A 26,986-nucleotide genomic window follows, 5' to 3' on the forward strand; every position below is an offset into this window, starting at 1 on the left:
CAAGATAATTGTGGACAAGGAGCTCTAAAGAATAAATAATTACCTATTCAGGCTGTTCTTTTAAAACATTTTTCATATTCAGAAACCATTACAAGCAAGAGACTTGTCCCTGTTGCTTTACACTAACTCAAGTAGTTCCATTCTCAGGAACACATTTTAAAGCCTTCTGATTTTATTTTTAAACCTGCAGTGCCAATTTTGTCGCAGTAAACTTTTAAGTGGTGAATATTCCCATTCTACTTGTTGCATTACTAACACTCCCTGGCATTATAAATTATTTTCCTAAGTCTGTATAAAGAATGCTGCATGCTTTTACAAGCATTTTAGGTTTTCATCATCATTCACCTAGGAACATGACAACACAGGAACTCACACATAAAAGGAAATTATTTATGTAGAGGAGAGAGATGTAATTGAAGTAATGGGTGGACCACAGATGGAATCAATGTGTGAAGGAAGTTATTAGGGTGGAATTTCCATTATTTGACTCAGTTTGTTCCTTCCTTTGAGTCCTCCCTCTGAGGGTCTCTCCTGTTATTGCAGCATTGGAAGTAAAGATGGGTGCAGATTTTCGATTCTCAGGTTCACGCACACTGGAGAGCAGAAGTGAGCAGCTCAAGTTTACTGCTCCTCAAATATCAAATAATGAAGAGAATCAAACTACACAAGAAAAGAAAATGTCCCAGGGTATAATTCTTGTTTGCTTCAACTGGCTCACCATAAATCTTCATAGCTTGGAGTTATGCTTGCTAGCATAGTTATTTGAAAGAATTTCATTTATATCAATACATGTTAGAAAACATCAATTTCTACATGAAATTGTAAGAAGCTAAGCAGTTATGATTTCCACTGCAATCTTAATGATGAGGGATAACTAGAGCAGTTTTACATTTTTCAGCTGCTCACATTTCTTTTAACAAATGAGCCTGTTCAGACCTCAGGTAACCTCCATGTATCACTCAAACCATAAGAGGATGACCAGTCCTCATCGTTTTTCACCCCCAAACAGATGAGTTTCCTATGCTGTCCTTCCTTTGACTTTCAGAATCTGAAATCCTTGAGGAACCACCTCAGATTTTAGAGAATATCTAAAAAGTGTAGAAACCACACTTAATTTCACAGCAAAAATCACATCTCCAAAGCCAATTACATCTTAATTCACACTAAAATGTTTTATTGCAGGAAAAAAAAAAAAGTAAAAATAGTACCTCAACAAAATAAATACTTTCTGCAGCTTTTGAAATATTTTGTTGAAAATAAAAGGATTTATAGTTCACTGAAATAAATGACATCATATTTCAGCTGCAGAATCAGGCACATTGCAATGGCTCTCATACAGCAAGGCTTCATTAGTTTCAAAGGAGTGTGACACAAAATCTACATCCATCCTCAGAGCATAACAGCAGCCAAGAAATTTTTTGACCTATAGACTTAGGAATTCCAGTACTCCCCACTCGAGTTTCTCTCTCGTGTTCTGAATAGCCCAAGAGTTTAAAAACTCTTGCTGTTTTCCTGGCACCTTCAGTGACAATCTGTTTTTACTTAACAATTTTTTACTTAAACGGTTATTTAGTCCACATCAGGACTATAAAATGACAGATTCTGACCCTTTTTTATTTATATTTATTTTTTTTATTGTCTGACCCTTTTTTATTGTCAATCCATTGTAGTATCCTGTCCTGTTTTTCTAAAGATCAAGTCCTCTACATAAAGAAAACTACTCAAAACCAAATGTATCACAAATCACTGTTTTCCATAACTAGTTTTACAAGTCCAAGTGGATATCATCAGACTGGAATCCTTGGCTATTTTCATGGATTCTTTCTAGTTTCAAGTAGTTTAGCATATTTAGGTGTAAAAAAAAATTTCAATTTTCCCATTCATTATTGATTTTATCTGCCAGGGGGAACCTGCATTCACCCCCAACCCAAGCATGTAATTCTCATTTTCTCCCTAGCCCCTCCCTTAAGTCAAAACCAGCATCCCCAGAATTAATTGTGCTATTACCAATCTTTTATTTTACCTTAGATTAGGATCACTGTGAAGAGACTGGGATTTTGCCTTTGAAGGCTAAAGCCTTAACTAATTAAGCTACAGTAATAAATGTCAGCTTCAAAGCTAGAAATTAAAAATCATTAAAAATGGTTATAAACAACTGCAGCACTCCATGGCTTTGCCTGCATGTCATATTTTTTGATCTAGCCTCATTTTTACAGTGAAATATTTAACACCAATTAATTCTGGGCATCCTAAACTGAGTCATGTTCAAAGTCTGGATGACAGTGAGTAGAAACAATAATATTCAGAATGACAATTTTAGAATAACTTCTGGATTTTCAATGTTGTAGCAAAAGGACAGTTGCTGTTATTAATGTCACTGCTTTTCAATACAAACAAACAAACAAACAACAAGGAGGCTGAACAGCTTCAGAGTCTGAAACAGAGAAATGGGATTTTGTGTTCAGTCCCTGGGTGTAAGTGGGCTGACAAGTGCTGGATTTGCCGTGGTGTAGCTGAGAATACACACTCCTCTGAGCTGCTAAAATAACAAAGAAGATTTGGAGAGTTTGTGGTAGCATCTTGTAGTTTAGTGAATATTCAGGCATCCTTCCTGGCTGGTTTTGTTGTCTCTTTATTCTTTACAGTGCTTTTAGCACAGCCAAAACACAGTCAGAGTCTGAGACTCCATGTGCCCAGGAGGTGTGACCTGGAACTGCTTCTGAGACACACATTTCTTGTCTGGGGGGAGCCAGAGCTCTCCTCTTGCTAAGAAAGGCTCTCTATAAATTTATCAAGACCAGAAAAGCAGCTGAAGATGTAATCGCCCAGCTCGCTCTGGTACAATTATCTAGCTCAGCCTTGCTGGGACACAAGGCTGTGTCACAAATGTGACTTTATCAGCCCAGAAATGGGGGCACAGTGACAAGTTAGGCTCTTCCCTTCCAGGGTGAGAAGGGACATCCATCACCTCACTGCCCTGAATGTTACCTCCTGTTTTTCTGCTTCAGGAAACACCATGAGCAGCAGAAACCCCCTCCACACCAGGCTGTTCAGGATGCTCACAGTGCTTCTAGGGAGTAACATAAAAGGCTTCTGCACAAAAAGAATAATCTGCTTTGCCTTGTGGATAGGACTAAAAGGAGTGGGCTAAAACCACTGTACAGAAAGTTCAGACCAAGCTTCATGAAAACTTCACGACTTCACCAGGAACGTGGTGAAGTGTGCAACAGATCACCCTGGGAAGCTGCTGCATCTCTGCCACTCCAGATCTGTAAGATTAGGACAGGAAAGTGTTTAAACTCTTTCTCAGGAATGACAAGGGGCCTGGCTTGGGCAGGAGCATGGACTGACAACATCCTGAAGTTCCTTTCAGATCTGTTTTTGCACAGCATTGCTGATGAAATGTGGTTGCTGTTGTTGGAATGCAGGCAGATGTCTCTTCCAAAAGCCATCCACCATCTCACAGCATTTTGTGAGGGACAGAATCCTGACAAACTGATTCAGTAGATCCCACCTTGTTTCTAGCCAAACCACCCCTAAGCCTGAACTGTTGCAATTTCTTTGTGGGTTCTGTAGGGCTTCATTTTCTGGGGGGGGATTTTTTGGCCAAGGGGAGGGAATGTCTCTGATACCCTGCAAAAGGCTCCAGGATGCCATGGTGGGTTTAGTTATTTTAAAGGTCAGTTGAATTTCAACACCAGTCTGTGAAAATCTTTTTTGGGCCAGGGCATGAAAAACTGAAATATGGAAAGCTGCTGATCCTGAAACTTCTCACACTTAGAAGCTTATACTGGTATTTTCAAGCTTTCCTTCCAAAGTAGGAGACAAAAAATACAATTGCATAAAAAAGAGAAAGTGAGGTATGCTTCCACCATGATAATTTTAAGAACCAGGACTTTACATATACTTGAATTATTCACAATAAATTCATTAGATAAAGAGACACGAAAAGCCATTCATTGCAGTCTTGTGAAAGTCTTTGTGCTCCAGTTATGAAAAAAGCTGATCACATTTGACAGCCAGCATTTTCACAGGCACATTTAGTCCTGTTAGTCTCCCCTTATTCCTTCCTGGAAACACAGACCAGTCAGGAAGGTAACTGCACAGAACACTCCTATTTTTCCTGTCATCACCCTTGATGTTTAACATTAGATAGAGGTGAAAAAAGCACAGATTACAGTAATTTTCTCCTGTGACCACTCAGGTTTGACGTGCACCATAATGTGTGCACTCCTAGAAGGGGTAGACAGACTTAGCTTTGTAGGCATGGTGATGAAAAAAGGCAGAGGTATTAGGAAAAAAGTTAAAGTTTCCATAAGTGAAAACCAACACACCATTTAAAGTTTGGAGTACTAACATTTAAATTAAAAAAAGGAGATCATAGGAATGGGTACAGAAAGCATATCAAAGCACTAAGGGCAGATCAGAATCACTGAATAGGAAATGTCTCTTAACAGAGTTAAGTGTTCTTCTTAGTAACAAAGGAATTACCTGGTGAAAAAATATTTGCCCAGGTGAAAAATATGAAATGCATGAACTACCTGTACACCAGGGCAAGCAGCAAGGAGCAAACACAAGGACTCAGTTAAGCACACCTCCAAAAGAACTTCACCCTCACTAACAACATAGAAATATGGAATAAGTAAGTGTAAGTTAGTAGATAAAATTCCGTTCAATAAATAGGTGTTTCCCTGGTCCTGTAGAACTCCTGCCCCTCTGCACTGAATGCCTACATGGAAGCTGGGTTTTTGTCTTTATTGTTTGGTTTGAGATTTGGGGTTTTGTTTTGGTTTGTTGGAGGGGATCTTTTGTCAATAGGTTTTGTGTGTGTTTTTAAAGTCAAATGCACACTGGTTCTACTGAAAAAAAGGTTATTTTTATAAGGTAACACAAATCCTGATGGAAGAGCCAACTATTTACCTTGTAAACTATTGCAAGGGTTGTTGCAGAGGAAGAATTCACATAAATTTAGTCTTAGTACAGTTTGCTCAAGGAGATCTTAGCAGACATTTCAGCACAGATCAGAAACTGCCCTGATTTATTCTTGAATCCGGGCCCATTAAAAAAAACAACCAACCAAACAAACATGGAGAACTTTCCAAGCACTAGAAATTTTTCCTTCTCCAACAGTTACACAAAATACTGAAAACAGTACCAGGATGATGACAAAAGAACTGTTGGGCCTCTGATTCTCTCTTACACTTGAAGACTGATACATTATATAACTGCAACTTCCACAATCAAATAAAATATGGCCATAAAAGACATTCCACATTACCACACTATTACATGTACAGCTACTGAATATTGTTAATGTTGTACTTGTATCTGTTTGAGTTTTCTCCTACTAAATACATTACGCAAATTTAATTTTCCATAAAAACCTTTAATAAATTAATGATATTAGGAAATAAAAGTACATTATATTAAATAAAAAACTACAACAGAAATAGTAAGTTCCTCCAACAATTTAAAAAGACAGGAGTTTTTATAAAAAGTGCATAGAGGTTGTTCCAAAAACATAGGGAATGCAGGCCCTTCAAGGGAATGAAGGGTTCCATCAGTACTATAATACTATGCCTGGACTGCAGATCATGAGGCCAAATATTATCAGGAAATAAACTATTAGTATCAGGGAATACACAGAAAGTATTTACCCTTGTAAGAAGGAGATATTTCTCACAATATAAATTGAATTAATAAATGGAGAAGCTAGATTAAAACTACTGTCTAATGTAACCTTTATCACAAATGCCATTCTAAGTTCAGTATTTCAAAGGATGATTTTCTACACAAAAAGTAAACCACTATTTAATGAAAAATGTGTTGATTCTCCCAATGTAAAAGCTGAAGAAAATAATTAGGCTAACAAATTCCCAGTGAGCAGAGTTTGCAGGGTCAGTGACAACAGCACGTGATGAACATCCCTGGAAGGATCCTAAGGGAATGCAAGCAAAAGAACCAAATCTAACATGGAACACACACAGGAATAGAGGGAAAAAATGACAAGGACATCTTTTCACTAGGAACTGATCTTCATGCAGCCAAGAATCACTGGGCACCACGAGCAACAATCAATCTTGATATTAAAATGGGGGTGAATATGTAAAAATCATTTGGGAGCTCTGGCATGGCAGGGTAAGAGCTGATGCCAGTGTGAGATTTAGGAAAAGTGTCTGAGAACAATTATTTCAGGATGCTGTAAAATGCTGTTTGGGACAAGCACTTGGACTTCTGCTTCCTGAACATGACAACTCCCTAAAAACAAACACCTTTACCAGTCCCTTTCCTTAAAAAAGGTGAAGATTCTTAAGCAATACCACCTTTTTAACAACTGCACCATCTTACAGCTATCAAGCTTTACTATTCTCTCTTTTCTTCAAAAATTATTTTTAATGAAAGAGGGAATTTAAGAGACAACTTGCTCAACACGAAGAAGTCTCACATTCTGTTTAAGGGACTCAGGACAGAAAAAGTGTCAGGTAAAATAGACTTAATGTAAATGCAATGACATACAAAATGTCTATGACATACATCTATCAATACAGCAACCTGAGCAAAAATGTTCAAAACCTCCATTAAATTTTCCGTCAAAGTTTCAACAGCTAAAAGTACTTACACAGTAAGATATGATTTGAGCAATTTTAAGTATTTGTCACACATTTTGTCCATAGCCAGGGAGCAGAACAGGAAGAGAGAAAGCAGGGGCTTTTACTGCTGAACAAAATTAATTATGTATTATCACTTCAGGCAACTGCAATGATTAATTTCTATAAAAGCAAATTCAAGTGTAATTGTGTAATTATTGTGTTTTCATTAAAATATATTGATAGTGGGTGCCTGCTGTATTATTCTCTTTATTCTGTTCTGCTTCACAACAAGTTCAGTATAGGAAACACCTCATTTCAGGATCTGTGGGCCAACAGTCAGGTCCTGAGTACTCAGACACAACCTTCAAATTACACTGGAAATTCCTTCCTTACAAATGCCAATAATTCAAAATCATTGAAATTCAAAATTTTCAAATTCAAAATGCAGTCCACAGGCTCAAATGGTGCTGCTCATGAACATTCCTACCTGCAAATGGAACAGGTGCATCTTTATCCAAAGCAACTAGGGGAGGGTCCAAAATCACAGTGTCGTTGTTTTCAGTTATGATTCCATGGTACGATGTCTCAATCCAAGGTTTGTGTTTATTCACTAGAAAAGAAGAAACCATGCCTAATTAATTTGGTTTGTGTTTCATATCCATTCAGCTTATTTTATCTATGAAGAGAAATTATTTAATATACTTCCAATATTAATGGTATTACTCAAAAGCCACTAACAAATTACTCAAAAGACACTGCAATAAGCATTCAAACATAAAAGAAAAATGACATGCACATTGTACTGCAGTGATGACAAAACCAACACTTGCAGACATCCCTCCAATTAAGACACTGAAATAAAAAGGCAATTTGCAAAATTGTCGGTTTCTCGGCTGTTTGGGTGACCTGGAAATGCCCGGGGTGCCTTGGACAGCCCGCGCTTCAAAGGACGAGAAGAGGCTTCAGGTTTTTTCTTGGTCTCGGTGTTTATTAATTGTTTATCTAAAAGATTTTCTCTCGGCCCGACAGAGATCTGCTCAGCAGCCAGCCATGAGCACACTCTGAGAGCCCCCGGGGCGGTCACCTATCTTTATACTCAAAGTTACGTGTACAATATTTATCATTTTTCCCCAATACCTTTTACCCTTATTAACCAGTGCACTTTTAGTAATAACCAATCCCAAAGTGCCAACATCACCACAGAAGATGGAGGCCGAGAAGAAGAAGAAGAAGGACAGGACACGCCCCAATTCCTCCATCTTACTTCTTTAGACCCCCCTGTACCAAAATCCTAAACCCTGTGTCTCACACTCTAATTAACTTATCCCTTCACCATTTACCCCAGTGAAATCCTCCCATCCTCACACAGGTGTCGTCTCCCGTGCAGGATCAAAGTGCAGCCACCAGACACTTCTGGCAACATTCCAGGACTCCCGAGCCCCCCAAGGGTGGTCTCGGTCCCTCTGCACCTCAGTCCTGAGGTGCTGAGATCCCACACAAAATATTTTTGATGTGTTCTCAGCTGTCAGCCTAACTAGGTTCAGAGAGTTTTGCAGGAATTACTTTCAGTTGCAAAGCCCTGGTACAAGAGAAAGGGCATCCTGAGAAACCCAACTTGACAAGACACAAAGCAGAAGGGTGGGTGAGAACTCTCAACTCTTGGTCACCTTCTCACTTTGTATTTTTGGAACAACACCTACAATTACTTCTGTGTTTTGTACATTGCAGAGAAAACAAACATCTGCATTTTAATTACAGATAAAAGTTTGCACTTCTTCACAATTTAACCAGGGGATCTGAAGTTTTTCTGGGAAAACCTGTCCTTCAAATCCACCTGTTGAACATTTGCATATCTGGTCTTGAAGCACACAGGAAGATCACACAAAAAGACACTTTAAGGAGGGACTACACTACACCATCAGACTGTCTTATTGCTGAACCCTCTCCATTTACACCCCTCTCACCATCCATCTCCTATTGACTGCAAAGGATGAAGACACAAAATGAAAAGGAAGGGGAAAAATGTAAGAGGCTTTGCTTTGCTGTGGTTATAAATTGAGCTTTCTTCCTGCAGGCACAGTCTGAATGTTATGTCACTGGAACTCCTACATAAGGAATACAATGGTGACAGCTAAATGAATTTCAGTTTGAGGAATGTACTCCCCCAGGCAAGAGGGAGCACTGCACCAAGGAATATCTACCCCATTTGCAGCAAACTCAGATGCAAGGTAATTTCTATAGCTATTATATAGCTGTGTGTACCAGATGCTGAGGAAAATACTTGGTGAGTTAACAGAAACCACCTCAAAGATGGAGAGTTGACACTTAGAGTGAAACCAAATGTAAAAATAAATAAATAAAATAATTATGAAACCAAACAAAATCTTCACATATAACCCTCAACTCTTTCCTGTCTTGTCTTCTGTAAAACCCCCAGACATCAATGAGATTCGAGTTTCTCGAATTGTGAAGAAAGCAGCAAAACCACCAAGACAACACAGGGCTCTAGCCACAGGTAAACGTGGGCAATTAGCAAATTAGCAAATTATTTTTTCACTGGCTATTTGGGAAAGCATACAAATATATTTATGGCAAATTGAAGTTCATTCTGTTCCTTTGTTGCTTCTTTGTCTAACCATTAGGAAACTGTTGACTTGGGAGACTGATCCTTCTAAAGCTGAATTATTTTATATTCCAGCACTAATCTGAGAGCTCTGAGTTCATTCCCATGTTGCAATAGATCTTCTTTCAGAAGAAAACCTACTTAACTTCACAGTAGTTGGTTTTTCCCCATTTTTGCAGTAACTAAGCAATAGGAAGATTAAACTGGGGATATGTCAGGGAAAGGTGAAATGGAAAACAGGGGATCTCAAATCTCTATCTTGTAATGACTGTACAGCCAGAGGAGAGATTGGTGAGTTTATATAACAGATGAAGGCCAAAAGTCTTGTCGATGTTGAAAAATGAGAAGTGATGGATGCAATTTCAGAGCTTTTTATGGCATTTGGGATTCTGGTTTGCAGGGCAGCTGAAGTATTCTGTTATTTGTTAATGGAATATGTGAATTGCCCGAGCATGCAGATACAGCAGTGTGCTCCAGTGGCACACTCAGGTGTGGCTCACAGGCTGCACTGAGCCAAAGGGCATCCCCTGACTGCAGGCAAATGCAATTGAACCACAATGAGAGAGTGAACAGGAGCTCTCATGAAAAGGGAACTCCTTATGCAACTCAAATTTCTAGTACCAAATGCTTTTAATTCCTCCTGGTCCTGTTAAGGGTCTGAGCGCTTAAAAAAACAATCAAACAAAAAACCCAAACAAGCAAATAAAAAAAGCACCAAAACTTTCTTCTTAATGATTCCTAGGAAATACTTTGATGGCACTTTTACCTAAGGAACTCTCAGAATAGAGTGAGCGCAATTCTACCAGCCTTAGCTTTCTCCAGTTGGTGTCCAACGAGCAATAACAGCAGTCAAATGAGTGGCAGCAACATCATTCCTTAAATTATATTGGGGGGAAGAAAAGAAAAGTACATTGTGAACAAATGCTGCAGTTTAGACCTTAGAGACTCATGCTGGGAAGAGGAAAAGAACAATAAAGCAAAAGCAAAATAAAATAATATATCAAATTATTTGCAAGCTCTTGTCTTGGAGATGAATTTGGGAGATACATCCCCAAATGTAAAAGCTATGGCAATATAAGCTTTGTGTGACCCGTGGTGTGGAAATTTCACAAATGGAAAACATCCATGCTCTTTGGGAATGCAAGGCAATTCTTTTGCATCAGATGATGTCTCTTCAAATATTTTCACATCATGAAGATTATTGATCCTTTTGCACTGTTTTGGATACTTGCTTCAATTTAAGAAATCTCTAATCCTGAGATGATGTTGTTCAGAACAGCTGGTGTTCTGCCTGGGGGCTGTTTATACTCTCCCTCCTAAAGGCTGGTAAAATGTTACCATACCATACCAACTAACTGCAGAAACCACTCTACAGGCTTTCATTTGTCAGTGCAGAAGCATTATAGTAATAGGAGTACAATAAGGACAAAATGCATGAGGCCATCATCTCATGAGCAAAGCCACCTTTTCTCTGAGACAGACACTTGCTGGGGCGTGGGGAGAGGAGGAGTGGGTGGGAAGCAGCACGTGTACAAGGGACACATTACAATGGTATTTGCAAAATTCAGATGGTTCCTGACTCAAATCAGTTAGGAAATGTCACTGATGCAAAAAGAACACATTATAAAATAATTGTAAAAGAAAAGAAGTGACTATTAGAAGGTTTAACTCCTGACACCAGGGCAGATTCAATACTGTCAGTTGATTTAACTGATGCTTTCTAAACTTCAGGCAGCTAAAACCTGAGGTAGCAAATTGTAATGGTTAAGAATTGCTTTGTGAAAGCAAATGTTTTCTTTGTTTTTCTCCTCTAAATAGCACGATGGATTTATTTTCCATTTAATTGTGTTGATAATATGTTCTCCCATCTATAGCTTAAAGAGGTTGTCAATTCCAGAAAAACTGGCAGAAAATTTAGGCTTTCTTACCACCTCTTTCAGCTCTAAGTCTTTTCATCTGCTGACTTAATGATCTTCAGCTCAGCCTGCTGCAATCCTGTGTAGGTGTCAAAGGCCTTCCTCTCAGAACCACCCAAACTGAGGGTCCCCAGGTGACAGTAAAAGGTTTTAAAATCATAAAATTTGGGGAATTAGAAAGAAGCTAGACTTAGTGGGGCCCTGGAAAAATGTTAAAAATAGACTCTGAAAATGTTAGGCTTCGTGTTTGCCAGATCATGTGAAATTGCACCTGCATAAGCAGTATATCTTAAATTATATAATTGTTAGATGTGATGATTGTTTTGTAATTAAATATAATTATTGTTAATCGTAAGAAGAATCATGAGAAACTATGTTAGAAGTTTGAGGGGGACCATGAGGAGCCTATGCTTGGCTGAAATCTATGTATGCAATAGAACAATATAAGTTTAATAATTAACATGAAAGTTATATAACGATAGAACAGAAAAACATGTTCATCCCAAACCCATGTCGAAGTCAGATTTGGGTTTGTACCCCTGACACCCAGAGCTCTTCAATAAAAGCACCTGCATATAATCATTCCTGTGATTATGTGTTTCTCAACACTAACACAGGAAGCCTTTGAGGCACGCAGGAAATCCCATTACTGACTGCTGCAGAATGTCAGACTTCAATCTGACTCTCTGCTGCTTCAATCTGCAGCAGAATTCAATCTGACTGCTGCAGAATGTCAGACTGAACCTGCTGCAAGCCCCCCCCTAGAACAGCAAGGCCTGCTGCTCCAGCCCTGCAGGGAGATCCCATTCCCCAGGGATGAACAGCTGCAAGGCACAATGCCCCTGGCTGGGAGAGCCCCTGGACATGGGCAGCACTGGCCTGGTGGCCACTCCTCCCTGGAGAAACACCACAGTGACACCTGTGGGGTCAGCAGTGGACACAGCTCCGCCTGGCTTTCCAGCTGTTCCAAAGGAAACGGCAACCAAAACCACAATTTGTCCATTGTTGAGTTTCGGTGAGTTGTTCTTTAACAGCCCTGGGCTCTGGACCAAGAAGGAGAAACTTGAAAGAGGGTGAGGTCAGAAGATGATTTAGACTCACAAGTGCGGCTCGTGCTGTGGTCACTTTGATAAACAAGCGAGAAGTTTTGAAATTTCATATCCTTGAAGAGAAATTCACTGGAGTCTCCAGTAGCTCCAGTTTCTGGTGGCTGCATGTCACTACACTGAAGTATTTCAGAGATTGTGTTTTACTAAGCAAGTCCTCCTCACAAGGGTCATCCATGTGACTGTATTGTGCACGTGTAGCTTTATAACACAGGAGACCTTAATTCCCCCAAGGTATGTCTTGAGATCGAAACCTGGATTTCCAGAATGAGCCAGGAATAGAAACCAAAGACAGCAGCAAAATCCCAGATCTCATAAAGTAGCAGCTAAGAACAAAAATGTTCAGAAGATAGGCAGATTTGGGGGCTTAGGTCACTAAAGAAATGAGGATTGGAGCTTGAGAAAGAATTTAAGACTTCCTCTGGAAGGCAAAGAAAACAAGAACTTGGATTTTTGCATGCTTTTTGAGGAAAAAGAAACTAAGTAAAAAGTGGAAACTGAAAATGGCTGTGAAGTAGGAGAAGTAAATAAATGTTTGCATTTTACAGGATTAAATCTGTCTCAGCATTAGGAAAAAAATTGAGTAGCTTTATCAGGAGGAACTGTGTTTCCCTACCTACAAAAACCCTGAAAACTTTCCAGAAGGGTTCTGATATAAAACACATTTTATATGCTTTGCCAAAGACAAATTATAGAGAAGAAATTTATTCTGTCCCACACACTTCGTTCTCCCTGTGATGCCATTGCATGAATTACTGAAATTCCAGTAGTTATGTTCTGGCTTTATTTTTAGATAGACAACTTTAAACTATAATGCTTTATGTGCTTTTACATAAAATAATAACATGAAAATCCTGCCCCAATTAAGGCAACAAGAGTTTTGACATTAAGATCAGTTAAAGCAGAATTTATATGATTTATGATGTGTGATTATGAGATGTGAACTCTTTGGAGAACATTTTAACTGAGCAACACCTTATGGGCAGTGCATCTCAGCAACATTAAATTACTCAGTGGAGCTCCTGTGGATACCTTGGCGCTGCTTTGATTTTGCTGCACAGCAAAACCTATTCTGCACCAAATTTCCTGCCATAAACACATTTTCTGGCCTCCAAGAGAAGGCCTTTCAACAATGACAGTTCTCATCAACAAAATTTGTTCTTATATTAAAAAAAGGGACAACATTTGAAAAGGAAGACTCTTTTGTTAGTAGCTAATTCTTATTACAAACTAATTTGACCAAAAGCACCAAATGCCTTGCCTAATACACTTGATAACATCAGTAATTTCACTGCTGTTGGCTATTTCTAAAGTAAGATAACATACTCTGTACTTATTCCGACATGTTGAGATGCTTATGCAGCCATAAATATGATTAATTCTCTTGTAAATCTGTTTCTTTGGGGTTTTTTGTGAGTGGGGGAGAGAAACTTAACACTGAGGAAATGAATATTACACATTTAACAGGAACATTGTGAATACTTTGCTCAACCCAAACCTGTGCTGTTCAGGAAAAAACAATCTAGCCACAAATTTTGTAGAACTCCACTGACAATGCTGAGATGTAAAACTTTCAGCGGCATGTTTTACTTCTGATCCTTATTTCTGAAGAGCACATATTGAATTTTCATATCCATGCAGGAATTTGTCTTTACACCCTGTCTCATCGCCCTCTTTTAGGGAATGGATCACACAGTTGTGGTCTCTGGGCCTTGAAGTGCCTTTAAGCTTCAAAGTTATTTTAATTAACACTAAAGACATTTCGACTCCTTCATCAACATGCCCTTATAAATTTATCTACTGATAGTTGCCGTAACAGACCTCAGAGAACTCAAACCTGAATTCTGAGCTCCCAGTCTCCATGCCTCAGCACTAAGAGCAGGAAGCTGTTCCTGTCCCATATCTAAGGAACAAAATTGGAATTAGGGGATTAGTCTGTCCCACAGCTATCCACAGGAACATTAACAACACTTATTGATTGCATCCTCAGACATGAAAATTACACACTGAAAAATCTTGGGGAAAGTAACCAATGATCTAAAAATGTTTTCATTGATGTTTCAAGGGCACAAAAAACTCACAAAGAAGGTGTTTTCCTAGGTATTTACTTGCACTCAAAAAGCATTTCACTTATCTTGCTTATCAATGCTGATCTTCAATTCAACATGGATTCCTCATGAACAGCTTCATTCTCATTTAAAAAGACATAAAAGCTTGAGATGCACAATATTTAATCCTTCTATCATTTAATTTCACTTCCTTTGCTATTTAATAACTCCACGCTCACTGTATGAAGCTGCCCCAGTCTTACACACATTATGTCTTTCATGTGGGGTGAAAGTTGTTCAGAAAATGGATTTATTTTTCCATTATGAGCATTAACAGCAGGCATTTTAACTCAACCTGACTCTTGTCCTTATTCCTTAAATAAACAAGAATGGAGTGAGCTCTGAAAGGTTCTGTCAGAGCTGACCAGGGCTCCCAGCACTGCTTCACTGACTGGACATCAATGCATTGCAAATATTCCAATATTTCACGTAATTCTGAGGAACACACAGATCCCCAGTGAACATTTTTTATCATGACAGTGTGTTTTCATAGGAAGCAAAAGAAATCAAATGCAGTGGTTGTGCAAAAAAGCAAGAGCAATCCCCGAAAAGCACCAAAGACAGACCTCAGTGAGGAGCTGCAGGATGCCCTGTTTAACTGAAGAAAAGAACATTTGCATCTGTAATACCTCCCTTACTGCCTGAAATACCAAAACTAGGGCCTTCCAATTGCTGCTATTTCTCCTATGAATAACTCCTAGAGTTATGATATCTCTAAAGTGAACATTGCAGATGCTAACGAACTCAAGACATTTTAACACTGGCTGAGCAGATTTTCAAAGGCTTTTCAACACCTTATAATTCAGATTAGCACATTTTCCTTTCTAAATAGTACCTTGAGTTGAAGCTTTAAGAAAGGATAGTAAGGTACCTCAGGCTTTATGCAATTTTGTCTCAAGAGTTTCAGCAATACTCTGTAGCTGAGAACAGTATTTTGAAAAATTCCAAGTTAAAACCCCTATTATGAGGCTAAAATAAATGAAAAAAGGCTTTAAAAATGGTAGCCTTTATAAAATTTCATGCCACACTTTTTTGATAGCACAGATTTGAGTGCTATTTCAGTGTACAAATTTAATCTCACTGAAATCCTATGCTCCTACATATGAGCCTACACATTTGGAAATCTTGGGAATTGTGATAGATACATCCTAATGCCATGGATTTTAAAGGAGTCAGTGGTTTCTGTTTTTTTGTTTTTTTTTTTTTAATAGAAGAAAGTATTGATGGTTATGTTTTCATTATTTGTTTAAAATTACAGATTGCCATGCAGCAGGGGCTGAAGGATATTGCAGTGGAGAGAAGCTGATCATGTATAGGACAGGTGTTGCTGCAAATTACCTGTCCTCTACTTCATCCAGCAGATCTTGAAAGAAGCTACTCATCTTTTTTTTTTCCATACGGCCACCCCTCCTTCTAAATGAACTATGTTGGTTTTGAAATTGTGACTGCACTACAGAAGAGATACTTTATTCCCTGATGAAAACCAAGAAACTCCAATTCTTTAAGAGCGGATAATAGGAAGAGTGCAAGAAACTGAGAGAGACTGATAAATTCTAGGCACATTTGTGTATAGGCAAAGGCTCATGAAGCTGAAAGGTCAAGACAGAGATGTGAAAATGCACAGAAATCCAGAGCTGGGGGCATGAGAACCCTTTTGAGTGCGTATGCTCTGATAGTCTTGCACCATTTGTGCATTAAGGGCAGTGCACAGGGGGACTGCAGGTGTCACATCCACTGTTCTCAGGTAGGGTGGCACAGCTCTGTTCCATGCCAGGCACAGGCTCATCACAGCCAGTCCAACAGCCATGGACCAAGCCCACAGATAAACCACAAAGTGTCAAACCAGTAATGCAGGCAGAAGGGCACCACAGAGAAGCACCACAGGAAGTCCATTTGCAAGGATTTATTTTGTGTTCAGATGTCGTAAGTCAAAATGTAACTCAAAATAAATCTATTAACTGACTTTCCATCCTCACTCCACATCTCTCATAATATACCTTTAAATGGCATTTCTCACACGGTCCCACACATTAATAAAACAAGGATTGCATAAGTTTTCCTACCATCAGTGCACCAGGCAGGTGTCAGCTGATGGTGTTGTGTCACAGACATCTTTTATGAAAAATCTTTTCTTTTGGATTTTTCCTCCTGAAAAGCTGAAAGGCCTCAGGAACAAAATGTAAACAATGGTTATCTGCTGCTGTGGAATGCAACAGGTGCATCTGTGATTGGTCTCATGTGGTTGTTTCTAATTAATGGCCAATCACAGCTGGCTCGGACAGAGAGTCAAGCCACAAGCCTTTGTTATTCATTCCTTCTTTTTCTGTTCTTAGCTAGCCTTGTGATGAAATCCTTTCTTCTATTCTTTTAGTATAGTTTTAATATATATCATGAAATAATAAATCAAGCCTTCTGAAAGATGGAGTCAGATCCTCCTCTCTTCCCTCATCCTCAGACCCCTGCGTTGCCCTTCTCAGTCCCAGCAGAAAGCAGGAATGCAGTAAATGACACACAGGCAGAACAAAGGGAACACTGGAGCGTCTCCTGCCTTGGTTCCATTCTGTGCAGCTCTATCCATGGTGGTCATTTCTGACAGACTCTGAAGAACTGCTGTTCTTGGTTTTTGGGACAGAGCCCAACTTCTTTGCACTTTCATACAACAGCTCTTATTAGTTTGCAGTCCTGACTGAAGCTTCTATACACTTCAAAACAAATAATGATCTGTCTACCCCCCAAAATCAATGGGAATGTGGCTGTTCCAGACATTGTAAGAGTCAAGACCTCTGTGTTTCAGCTCTCCAAGGCACAGAATGCCTGAATTCCATGAGCTATGGAATCCATACAGTGAACACATTGACACCCTCCTTTTCACAACTACTCTGCATTCTTCAGACATATTCTACCTACAGTTTAATTTTTTCCACTGCATTTGTTTTCTTTTAACAGCTGAGTCTAGACCTAGGAACTGCCTGAAAGAAATATGTTTTTAAGCTTTGATGCTGTTTCTGATTATAAACAGCTCTGACTTATAACAAAATGCTTAATTTAATTTATTTTTATGCACCTTCTCATTATCAATGCAGTCTTTATTTTCTCCAAGGCAGTCTTTTCTCTCAGTACATTTTCTATAGACTTAAACCTAAAATTATCACTGATCCTATTTGAATGGTTTACTCTTCCCTCAAAACTCCCTCACATCTTTTTTTTTTGGATTTCAACCTGGAAATAGGCTCTAATTTTTTTTTCTTTCATTAACATCCTCAAGTGTCTCCTAATTCCTGAGTGTTTTGAAACATATCAGTCTATTTACATAGAAATTATACTGCCAACAGCTAAGTTTTAAAATGCAATTCTTACATTAGCAACTACTCTTTCCTCCTACCCACATTTATGCATTTATGTAACAAATGCTGAGTACAGGCGGAGCTTGGGGTGAAAGTGTGGCACAATTTGCCGGCATTAGGAGTCAGAGTTCCCAGAGCTCCAGTCAGAGCTGGACCACATCCTTGCACCAACAATTAACACATTCTTGTCTCCATATGGATCCAATGACAGCACCAAGATGTTTTACTGTGTTATAGCCTCTTTAGGAATGAGAACAAACTATCAAATTCCACAAAAACTTTCCAGCTCTCTTAAATCTTGACTCCAAGGAACCTCCCTGTACAACTGTCCCTCTCAGGTTAGCCTGACAGTATAAACAGGTGAGGAAGAAGATGTCCAAGTAAAGGAAGGTAAACCTGGAGACCACCTGAATGAGGAGGAGGTTTTACTGTATGGTTTTGTATAGGTAGGAAGATTGGTAAGCCTTGCCCAGGTACCCTGTGTGAAAAACACCAATCACTTGTTTTTAAAATTTTAAAAGTTTAATAGTACTATTTTTATAACCATTTTATTAATATAGAGTAATAATAATTTGAACAATTTCAATTAGGACAATATGAGACAAAGAGTTACAGATGTTCGGGTACCTTTTACGGGGCAGCAAGAGCCCAAAAAAGGACTTATATTAAAGGATTAACCATTAAAAACAACAGCCTATTGCATATTCATACACTTCATACATGATGCATAAATTCCATTCAAACACAGGATTCTGTCTGGTCATCATCAACTTCTTCCTCTGAATCCTGACAACACCTTCAAGGCAGGAAGTTTGTTTCTTCTGATAATGGGGCAATAAATTCTTTTTCTCTGAAAGATTCAGGTGTCCTGAATCCTGTGGCTGCTATCTCACTGAGAGTCCTTTCTTTAAAAACGTATCCTACATAGCATAGTTTCTATTTTAAAACTTTTTATAACCTAAAACTATATTTAATGCAGTACTTAAGAGAATTAATACAGCATCACTTTCTAACACATATAATATTCATTTTAATATTTGCAAAAAGCCAATCATAAAATACACGCATTTTTCACAGGAGGTGACAACTTAGCTGTGTTTCTTCTCCAAAAATGAAAATACACATTTGGAGAAAATATCTGTTTTGAGAAACACTGGAACACTATATGCAACCAGTACATTTCCCTCCAAAACAGGTACTATATAATACTGGAATAATTAATTGCTCACAAGAGCTAGATAATAGTACTTACATAATATACCTTCTTTAGGTATACAAATTAAATAATTTCTGTCTGTCCAATTTCATAAACAGCTAAACTTCCATTCCTTGCTTATTAGTATTCCCTGATAATTACATTGATCTTTTCCTAATTACTGCTGTCTCCTGTAAAAAGAGTTCCCAGGGCTCTGGCGAGTGCAGAAAAACTCATCTGTCAAACAAAAGACTGACTGATGGACGAAAAATGAAATTGCATCTTCCACCCATTTGGGTTTTTTTAGTTAATTGGTTAAGTCTTGTGACTAAATATCAAACACTATTTCCCCTCATCACTTGGTCCCTAATTACCAACCACCTCTATGAATTGCTAATATGAGTGATTTTGGCCTGTGACATCTCAGCTTTTGTCCTACACTACTGCAGATGGAACACATTTTACTTCAAATTTCATTTCATGCTTTTTATTGTGAAAGGCATGGAACACTGAATGATAATTATATATTTTACAGTTCATTCATTTCAAACTGATCATTTAATATTCATTACTCCAGTGACAGACATGTCCTGTCAGTTTTACCCCTCATTATGCACATAATATCTGCATTTGAGCAAGCAACAGAATTTTGAAAGGAGATTGCAACCAAGTTTTCATTTTAAAAAACCTCAATAAAAATAAAAAAGGCTCTGCTAGCTTGCTACATTAATTTTTGGGGCTGCTGTCAAAGAAATAGCTGACTAAAGTCACATTTCTGATATTTTTTACAACCTGGTTAAAAAACTAGGTTTGGGCATAAAAATATACAACTATATAAATAATTCCTATGAAATCTGAAGAAAAGGTTAAAGCTCCTGGACATATTTTCAAGAAATAAACTTGGACCTCAATTTTTCCTAGTATTTCAGATCTGACCAAAAAAATAATTGTTTTTTGTATTGCAAAAAGTCACCCTGGTGATAGCCAGTGATTACTTGAAAGTGTGTGTAACATGAAGGAGAACTTGTTTTCTGTGCTTCCTAAAGCAACTACTCCAGCCAATTTCTATGTTCCAATTTTAAGTAAGAGCTCTCTGGATACTCTGCTTTTGAGGCTCCTTTCACCAGAAATAATTGCTGATAATCAGAATCTCTTCATCCATTGATTGAACTGGATATATTCAATAGTATTTTCAAAGGACGTTTGGCCCTCACAAAATTTGAGTTGCTAATAGAAAATTGTTCAGCTCTTCCTTTTGACATGCCCAAGAAGAGGTTCTGGCTCCAAAACTGGAGGTTATGATATAAGAAATATGGCATGTTAAATAGAAAATACATGGAAGGAATGAGTACAGCTGGAGAGCAGGCACACATAAAACACCAAACCAGACACACCTCAATACAAGTCAAGCTTTGATGACCCCAGCTGCACCTCATCAGTGACCAAGCATCTACTCTGCGTGACACCAAAAGGGACCAAGATGGGACAATCTGTGCAGTCCCCAGCCTGGTGAGAACCTTCTCCATCAGCCTGTGCAGCCCAGGCAGCTGTGGCAGAACCCAAACAGTGGGGGCTGTTTGGAAAGGAAAGACCACTTTCCTTTCCTGCCAAATCAAAGATCTCCACTAAACAAGTCATCCAAGATGCAGAAAAAACTGCCTGAAGTTATTTAAATGCAGAAATTACATTATATTGTAAGTGGGAAGGCAAAAACTAAGTAAATTTCAGGAGACAACACTGACAGTTGCTTATTGCCTGATTTGGAGAGACCAATGCTTGAAAGGATGATAGAAGGAATGAATTAAATCACAGTTATAGGCTTATTTATTTATGTGCATTTTGTAAATAAATGAAAGTTCTAAAGACCTCGCCTTGCATTTATGACCTCCTGTGTAATAGCTAAAAGGTCTGGACCAGTCACGTCCTCATCTGAACTGTACAACATTCACAAGTTTTATCTGATCTAAAAGCACACTTGTAACAGCCCCGAGCCTGTCCTGGATAAAACCCAAAATAATCCCACACAGCTCCAGGTTTTTTGACTTTGAAAGTTCATTCATTCAAGATCACACTTAAAAACACTAAAATTGTTGTATATTAAAATGCAACAAGAGACAGCAGAACTCCTTCAATGTTTGCATCACACTTGGGAGAACAGGAAAGTGCCTGCAGCAACATAAATGCAGAAATGACACCCCATAATCATGTAAACATGAATTTAACAAGGCTGATGCAGCAATTTGGCAATTGGCTGAGTTTACATCAGCACATCTTCAACACTGCTTATCAACCTTTACTGCTATAGCAGAGATTAAAGAGGCAGGGGTGTAAAAAGAAAACTGCCTAAAAATCCAGACTAACTTGCCTTTGGGGGGGAAAAAAAGTATTTTCTGTTATTTGTGTCAGTAATAAATAATAAAAGTCACCTGCCTGGCAAGCGTCAGAGGCCTGGCCTGGTTCAGCAGGAACAGGCAGAGGGGCCAATTGTGTTTGACTGCTCTCATATATGGCCAGTCCCCACAGACAAAGGAGGAAAAGGGACACAGAATTGAGCAGGGCTTGGCAACCCTTCAAAAGCACCTTCCCTTTCAAAGCAGGACTTGGAGTGCCTTTACATCAAGGGTACCCCTGAAGCTCCCCCAGTACCAGCAGCTGGGGCCTGATACGAGCTCAGACAGCGCAGGAGAAACAGCAGGGCCCACACGTGGGGGAGCTGAAAGGTTCTGCAGAACATGGCTTGGGAGCCACTGCCACACACAGGGAACAGTGCAGAACGTGGCCTGGGAGCCACTGCCACACACAGGGAACAGTGCAGAACGTGGCCTGGGAGCCACTGTCACACACACAGGGAACTGTGCAGGACATGGCCTGGGAGCCACTGTCACACACACAGGGAACTGTGCAGGACATGGCCTGGGAGCCACTGCCATACACATGGAGCTGTGCAGGACATGGCCTGGGAGCCACTGCCACACACAGGGAACAGTGCAGAACATGGCCTGGGAGCCACTGTCACACACAGGGAACTGTGCAGAACATGGCCTGGGAGCCACTGCCATACACAGGGAACAGTGCAGAACATGGCCTGGGAGCCACTGTCACACACATGGAGCTGTGCAGAACATGGCCTGGGAGCCACTGCCATACACAGGGAACTGCGCAGGACATGGCCTGGGAGCCACTGCCATACACAGGGAACAGTGCAGAACGTGGCCTGGGAGCCACTGTCACACACAGGGAACAGTGCAGAAAGTGGCCTGGGAGCCACTGCCATACACATGGAGCTGTGCAGGACGTGGCCTGGGAGCCACTGTCACACACAGGGAACAGTGCAGAACATGGCCTGGGAGCCACTGTCACACACAGGGAACAGTGCAGAACGTGGCCTGGGAGCCACTGTCACACACAGGGAACAGTGCAGAAAGTGGCCTGGGAGCCACTGCCATACACACAGGGAACAGTGCAAGACATGGCCTGGGAGCCACTGCCCCTCCCAGACACACACACACCCACTGTTATCCCAATGTGTTTAACGTGCTCATACATTTTAATGAGATGCAGATGACAGAGGGAAATGATGACAAGCAAGCTGCCCTAACAAATGCTGCACATATTTTCATCAGTCTTACCATTGATGCTACACTGCACATTTGCATAACAAAGTGTAAAAACATGCTTGTATCACTGTGAGGGGCAACACGGGAAAAAAGTCACTGAATTTGCTTGGTATGGCCCTTATTAGTTAAGCAATATCACAAATAAGTGTCATGCTAACCGAATATTTTATCTGCTCCCTCCTACCTCACAACAGCACCAAGTTTTCCTTTCACTGTTCCTTGTTGTCATTATATTACAACAGTTTTATTATCATTACATTGCAAAGTTTCCATATCACTAGAGTTTTTTGTACCTCCTTGATGTTTCTTGTCGTCAGCTCCCCTAGGCACTGCCTCTTCCTTGTCCTCACAGCTGCCAACTGATTCCAGTTCCCCTCAACCAACCAATCCACTCTTTTATAACACTCTTCTTATTGGTTACAGCTCTGACCTGTTAACATCAGGCCAGCTCCGAATCCTTAATAATTAACCCAGCCACAACTCTTTAGGGGGTAAGATTACTTTCTATACTACCTTCATGTTCTAGCCCCCTACAGTTCCTTGCTAAAATTAAAACTGAATAAAAAAGAAAATGTTATGATTATCACACAAGTCACATTCACCCCGGTATAACAAGTTAAACAAGAATTTAAGCAGCTGAATTAAAGGTAACAAGTATATAATCACTATGAGCTCCACAGTTTGCCATACTTCAGGGGTAGAGTAGAACTGCATGGCTGACAGCCCTCTGCATTACCTTTTGCCCCAGGTTTTTGACAAATAACTCTGCTCCCCTGAGGCTGGACCTTGGCATCCCACTGGGAATGAGCTCCTGACCCAGTCCAGACCTTCAGCTCAGTGCATCACTTTTGACAAGACCTCCCCACAAAGTCTCAGCTGCTTTACTCATTTCCTGCCCTGGACCACAACCCATCACTGCAGCTCAGAGCCCACCAACATTCCGCAGTCTAGCATTGGGGTGAAGCAGGAGGGAGCTGGTTGAGACTTTTTCCTTTCCTTCTCCATGGATCAAAGCTGTAGTGATTTTTGTTAAGCACAGCTTTTAGGCTCGAGCCTACTCAGAAAGCTTAGCAGAGCAGAAGCAACTTGAGCAGTGTCCAGGCTTTGCAGGAAAAGCATTGCCAGAGGAAAGTTTTCTGCTTTTGTAGCAGTACAATGCAATGCCAGCATTTGTATGTGCAGAGGTCCTGTCTTTCTGGGGAGACAGATCTGCCAGTTACCTGCAAAATCTGAGAACAAAGGGCTGAGGGAAAAGGCAACTCATCTCTGCCCTGGCAGCTTCTAGTCTTTGCCACTGAATGATGGACTCTGTCCAAAAAACCACTTTAGAGACAGAAAATGAATGTCATGTCAAATATATTATAATCATTGAATTTTAGGAAGGGGAGGACGTATTTGTTTTTAAAAATACTCATATCAGTGGTTTCATTTGTGTAGTTTTTTTTTTAAATCAGTCATATTCTATAGAGAAATGCTGTGGCCAGGTTCATTACTCAAGCTTTTTTATCAGAAGAAGGACAAGAACCTACACAAGTCATAATTTGATGGACACTGAAATCAATGTAAATCAGCTCTACTCCAACAGCTTCACTGGATCCTGGGTTTGTGTAGCCACTGTCTCATACCAGCATCACCCCCAGACAAAGACACCCAAAAAAATGTACAACAGTGCCAGCCTCCCACACCTTCCCTTGCTGGGAAATTGATTTCTTTTGGAGGATGTGAGAAATATCTGGTGAATTGTGCAGATACAGAAAGCTTCTGTGCAACAAACAGCATCACAAAATTCCACATCATAACTGTAACAGAGCAATCTGAAATAGTATCACAGACATCAATGAGATTATTCCAGTTTTAGGCCAATAACCTGCCTTGGTCATGTTTGCACACAGCTAGGAGATAGGATTGAAGAATCTTTTGTGAATTAATCCCAGTAAGACCCAAGGTGTATAAATAAATTAACTTTTCAGTGTGTATTCTTCCAGCTCCTGATCGTTCTTTTGGGTTTATTCTGTGGTCATCTTGTGCTGATTGCAATTGAAAGATCATTATGAAAAACAAAGGTTCTAATCATCAGTTTCAAATGCAGTGGTTTCAAACTCCTCCCATGACAGCCTCAGCATGAACATGTATAACTGATTTTCTTTCTGAACCAAACAAGGTTAAAATGAAAGTTCTTTTTACACAGAGATTATGGGTGACGGCACATGGCCAGGACAGGGTTCAGCTCCAAGGAACAACCCAAGTGTTCACAAGGCTCACAGGTTGGGGTGCTTTCTGCTTGTTTTTTTTTTTTTTTTTTTTTTTTTTTTTTTTTTTTTTGTGGGTGGTGGTTTTTTTGGTTTTTTTGTTTTTTTTTTTCTGTATTAGAGGTTTTAGATTTAGGGTTTTTTTTTGTTTTCTAGATGGCAAAAACAGTTAACTTTATCCCTGTACATCTGTCAGTGTTTGGATTCACTTACCCTTGTCTGTTTCTGGTATTGATCACAGTGTGTTTACTTTTTTCTTTCTTCCTTTTTACATCAATATTTTCAGTTACTTTTTTTTTTTCATTTCAATTTTAGCATCCTTTTACATAACAAAAGATTAAAAGCATAGAGACTTGTCCACTCATATGGTTTTTTTACCAATATGAAAGAGTAGAGTTGTGTCACTATGAGGAAAATATCTATTAAGATGTCATTTATGATATAATTTGCCTTAATAATGTGTAGCAACTGCAAGCTTCAAAAGTGACAGATAAGGCACAGACAGGTCACAGAAGTGAAATACAGAATAGCAATTAGCATGGAATGAAACAACAGGGAGATGCAAATCAGCAGAGGGATGAAATCTCATCTCTAGACAAGTGTGACAGGCAAAACCCAGAGAGGAGCAGGGGCCCTTCTGTGACCACTGCTGTGCCAGCAGATGAAGAATCTGCCTGCTCCCACTGTGCTATGGACAAAGACCTGCCTTTTGGCTACCCAGGCCATTTCCTACTGCAGGTGGGGTGGTTCCACTCCCTCTGTGGCAGGGGAACACAGAGGAGCCAGACCCACAGCAGACATTTGCTCCTAGAGCAGTCCAGACACATTCCCCATGAAGAAGGAAATGTTTCTAGCTATCACCACACACTGAAGACTCAGGGGTAATAATTTCTGGCTGATAGTGCAAGTCCTCTCTTTCCACCTGATTTTCAGGTGGAGGAATTAAACTTTTTCACAGCCACATGAAAGTACTGGCAGTGAGTGTAAGAGTCTGCTTTCAAAACTAACAGGATTATGCAATCCACAAGTGTATAAATACTATTATCTCTTTTAGTCTCATTATATTAGCATTTTTAAAATGGGCGAATGACAAATAAAAGCAGAAACTTGCACTTGCAGGAACTTTGTAATTGACATTAAGGGGCAAGGATAGCAGTCTGTCAGTGTTAGGTATTATCAGCCTCAAAGCTACATCTTTCTTCAGGAAATGGAACTGAGGTAGAAGTTGACCTGACAAAAAGATCTAACTTCCCTTTTGTAACAGAGGAAACAATTCAGCCAGAGGAAAAGATCTACTATATACAGAAACTAATGTAACAAATGTAACAGTCCCAATGATTCCGAATTATTAACAGCAACAACATTTTAATTATTTAGGGATGCTTTTTAGCTTAAAACTAATACTTTGGAAATTAGATCCATGCCACATGGAGTAGTAAGACAACAGCACAGGTTCCATCTCTGGTACACTGTCGCAGACATTCTTTATGAAAAATCCTTTCCTTAGGATTTTTCCTCCTGAGAAGCTGAGAGGCCCCAGGAACAAAATGTAAACAATGGTTATCTGCTGCTGTGGGATGCAACAGGTGCATCTGTGATTGGTCTCATGTGGTTGTTTCTAATTAATGGCCAATCACAGTCAGCAGGCTTGGACTCTGTCAGACACAAGCCTTTGTTATTCATTCTTTTTCTATGCTTAGCCAGCCTTCTGATGAAATCCTTTCTTCTATTCTTCTAGTATACTTTTAATATATATCATAAAATAATAAATCAAGCCTTCTGAAACATGGAGTCAGATCCTCATCTCTTCCCTCATCCAAAAACCCCTGTGAACACTCTCACAGTACACACTCCCAACTGAAGTGACAAAACAGCAATAGTTAAAGTAAAGAGAATATCAGACCTTACCTAGATTTCATCCAATATGGCTTAGACACAGTTAATAAAAGAGAAGCATGTTTAAAAAGTGCTGGCCAAAGAGGGCAGAACTCAGCAGTGCAAGCTCCAGTCTGAAGTTTTCAAGATGAGTTAATTGACTTAGGGGTATAAACCTGTGTATTTTCAACATATTGAGACACAGAAATCTGCTGGATCAGTATCCACATAGATTATCTGCCATGTCAAGTGCCAAATGCAGAAGAGAAGCCTGTCAGAAGCAGCTCTTCTTGCATCAGGAGTAGATGCAGAGATAACATTTGTACTGAGTCCTTCAGAGTGGCTGCTGGATTGTGTCTTGCT

General features: G+C 39.6%; 1 protein-coding gene across 2 annotated transcripts in view; it reads right to left on the reverse strand.

The window, feature by feature from the left end:
- CLSTN2 (calsyntenin 2) overlaps positions 1-26,986 on the reverse strand; it is a 324,024-nt gene that overhangs the window by 188,671 nt on the left and 108,367 nt on the right. For both annotated transcript variants that reach the window (XM_059478862.1, XM_059478861.1), the window contains exon 2: positions 7,078-7,200. In XM_059478862.1, the coding sequence (XP_059334845.1) occupies positions 7,078-7,200 (123 nt within the window). The remainder of the gene's footprint in view (positions 1-7,077; positions 7,201-26,986) is intronic.

Source organism: Ammospiza nelsoni, chromosome 10, assembly GCF_027579445.1.
Source record: "Ammospiza nelsoni isolate bAmmNel1 chromosome 10, bAmmNel1.pri, whole genome shotgun sequence".
Lineage (NCBI taxonomy): Eukaryota > Metazoa > Chordata > Aves > Passeriformes > Passerellidae > Ammospiza > Ammospiza nelsoni.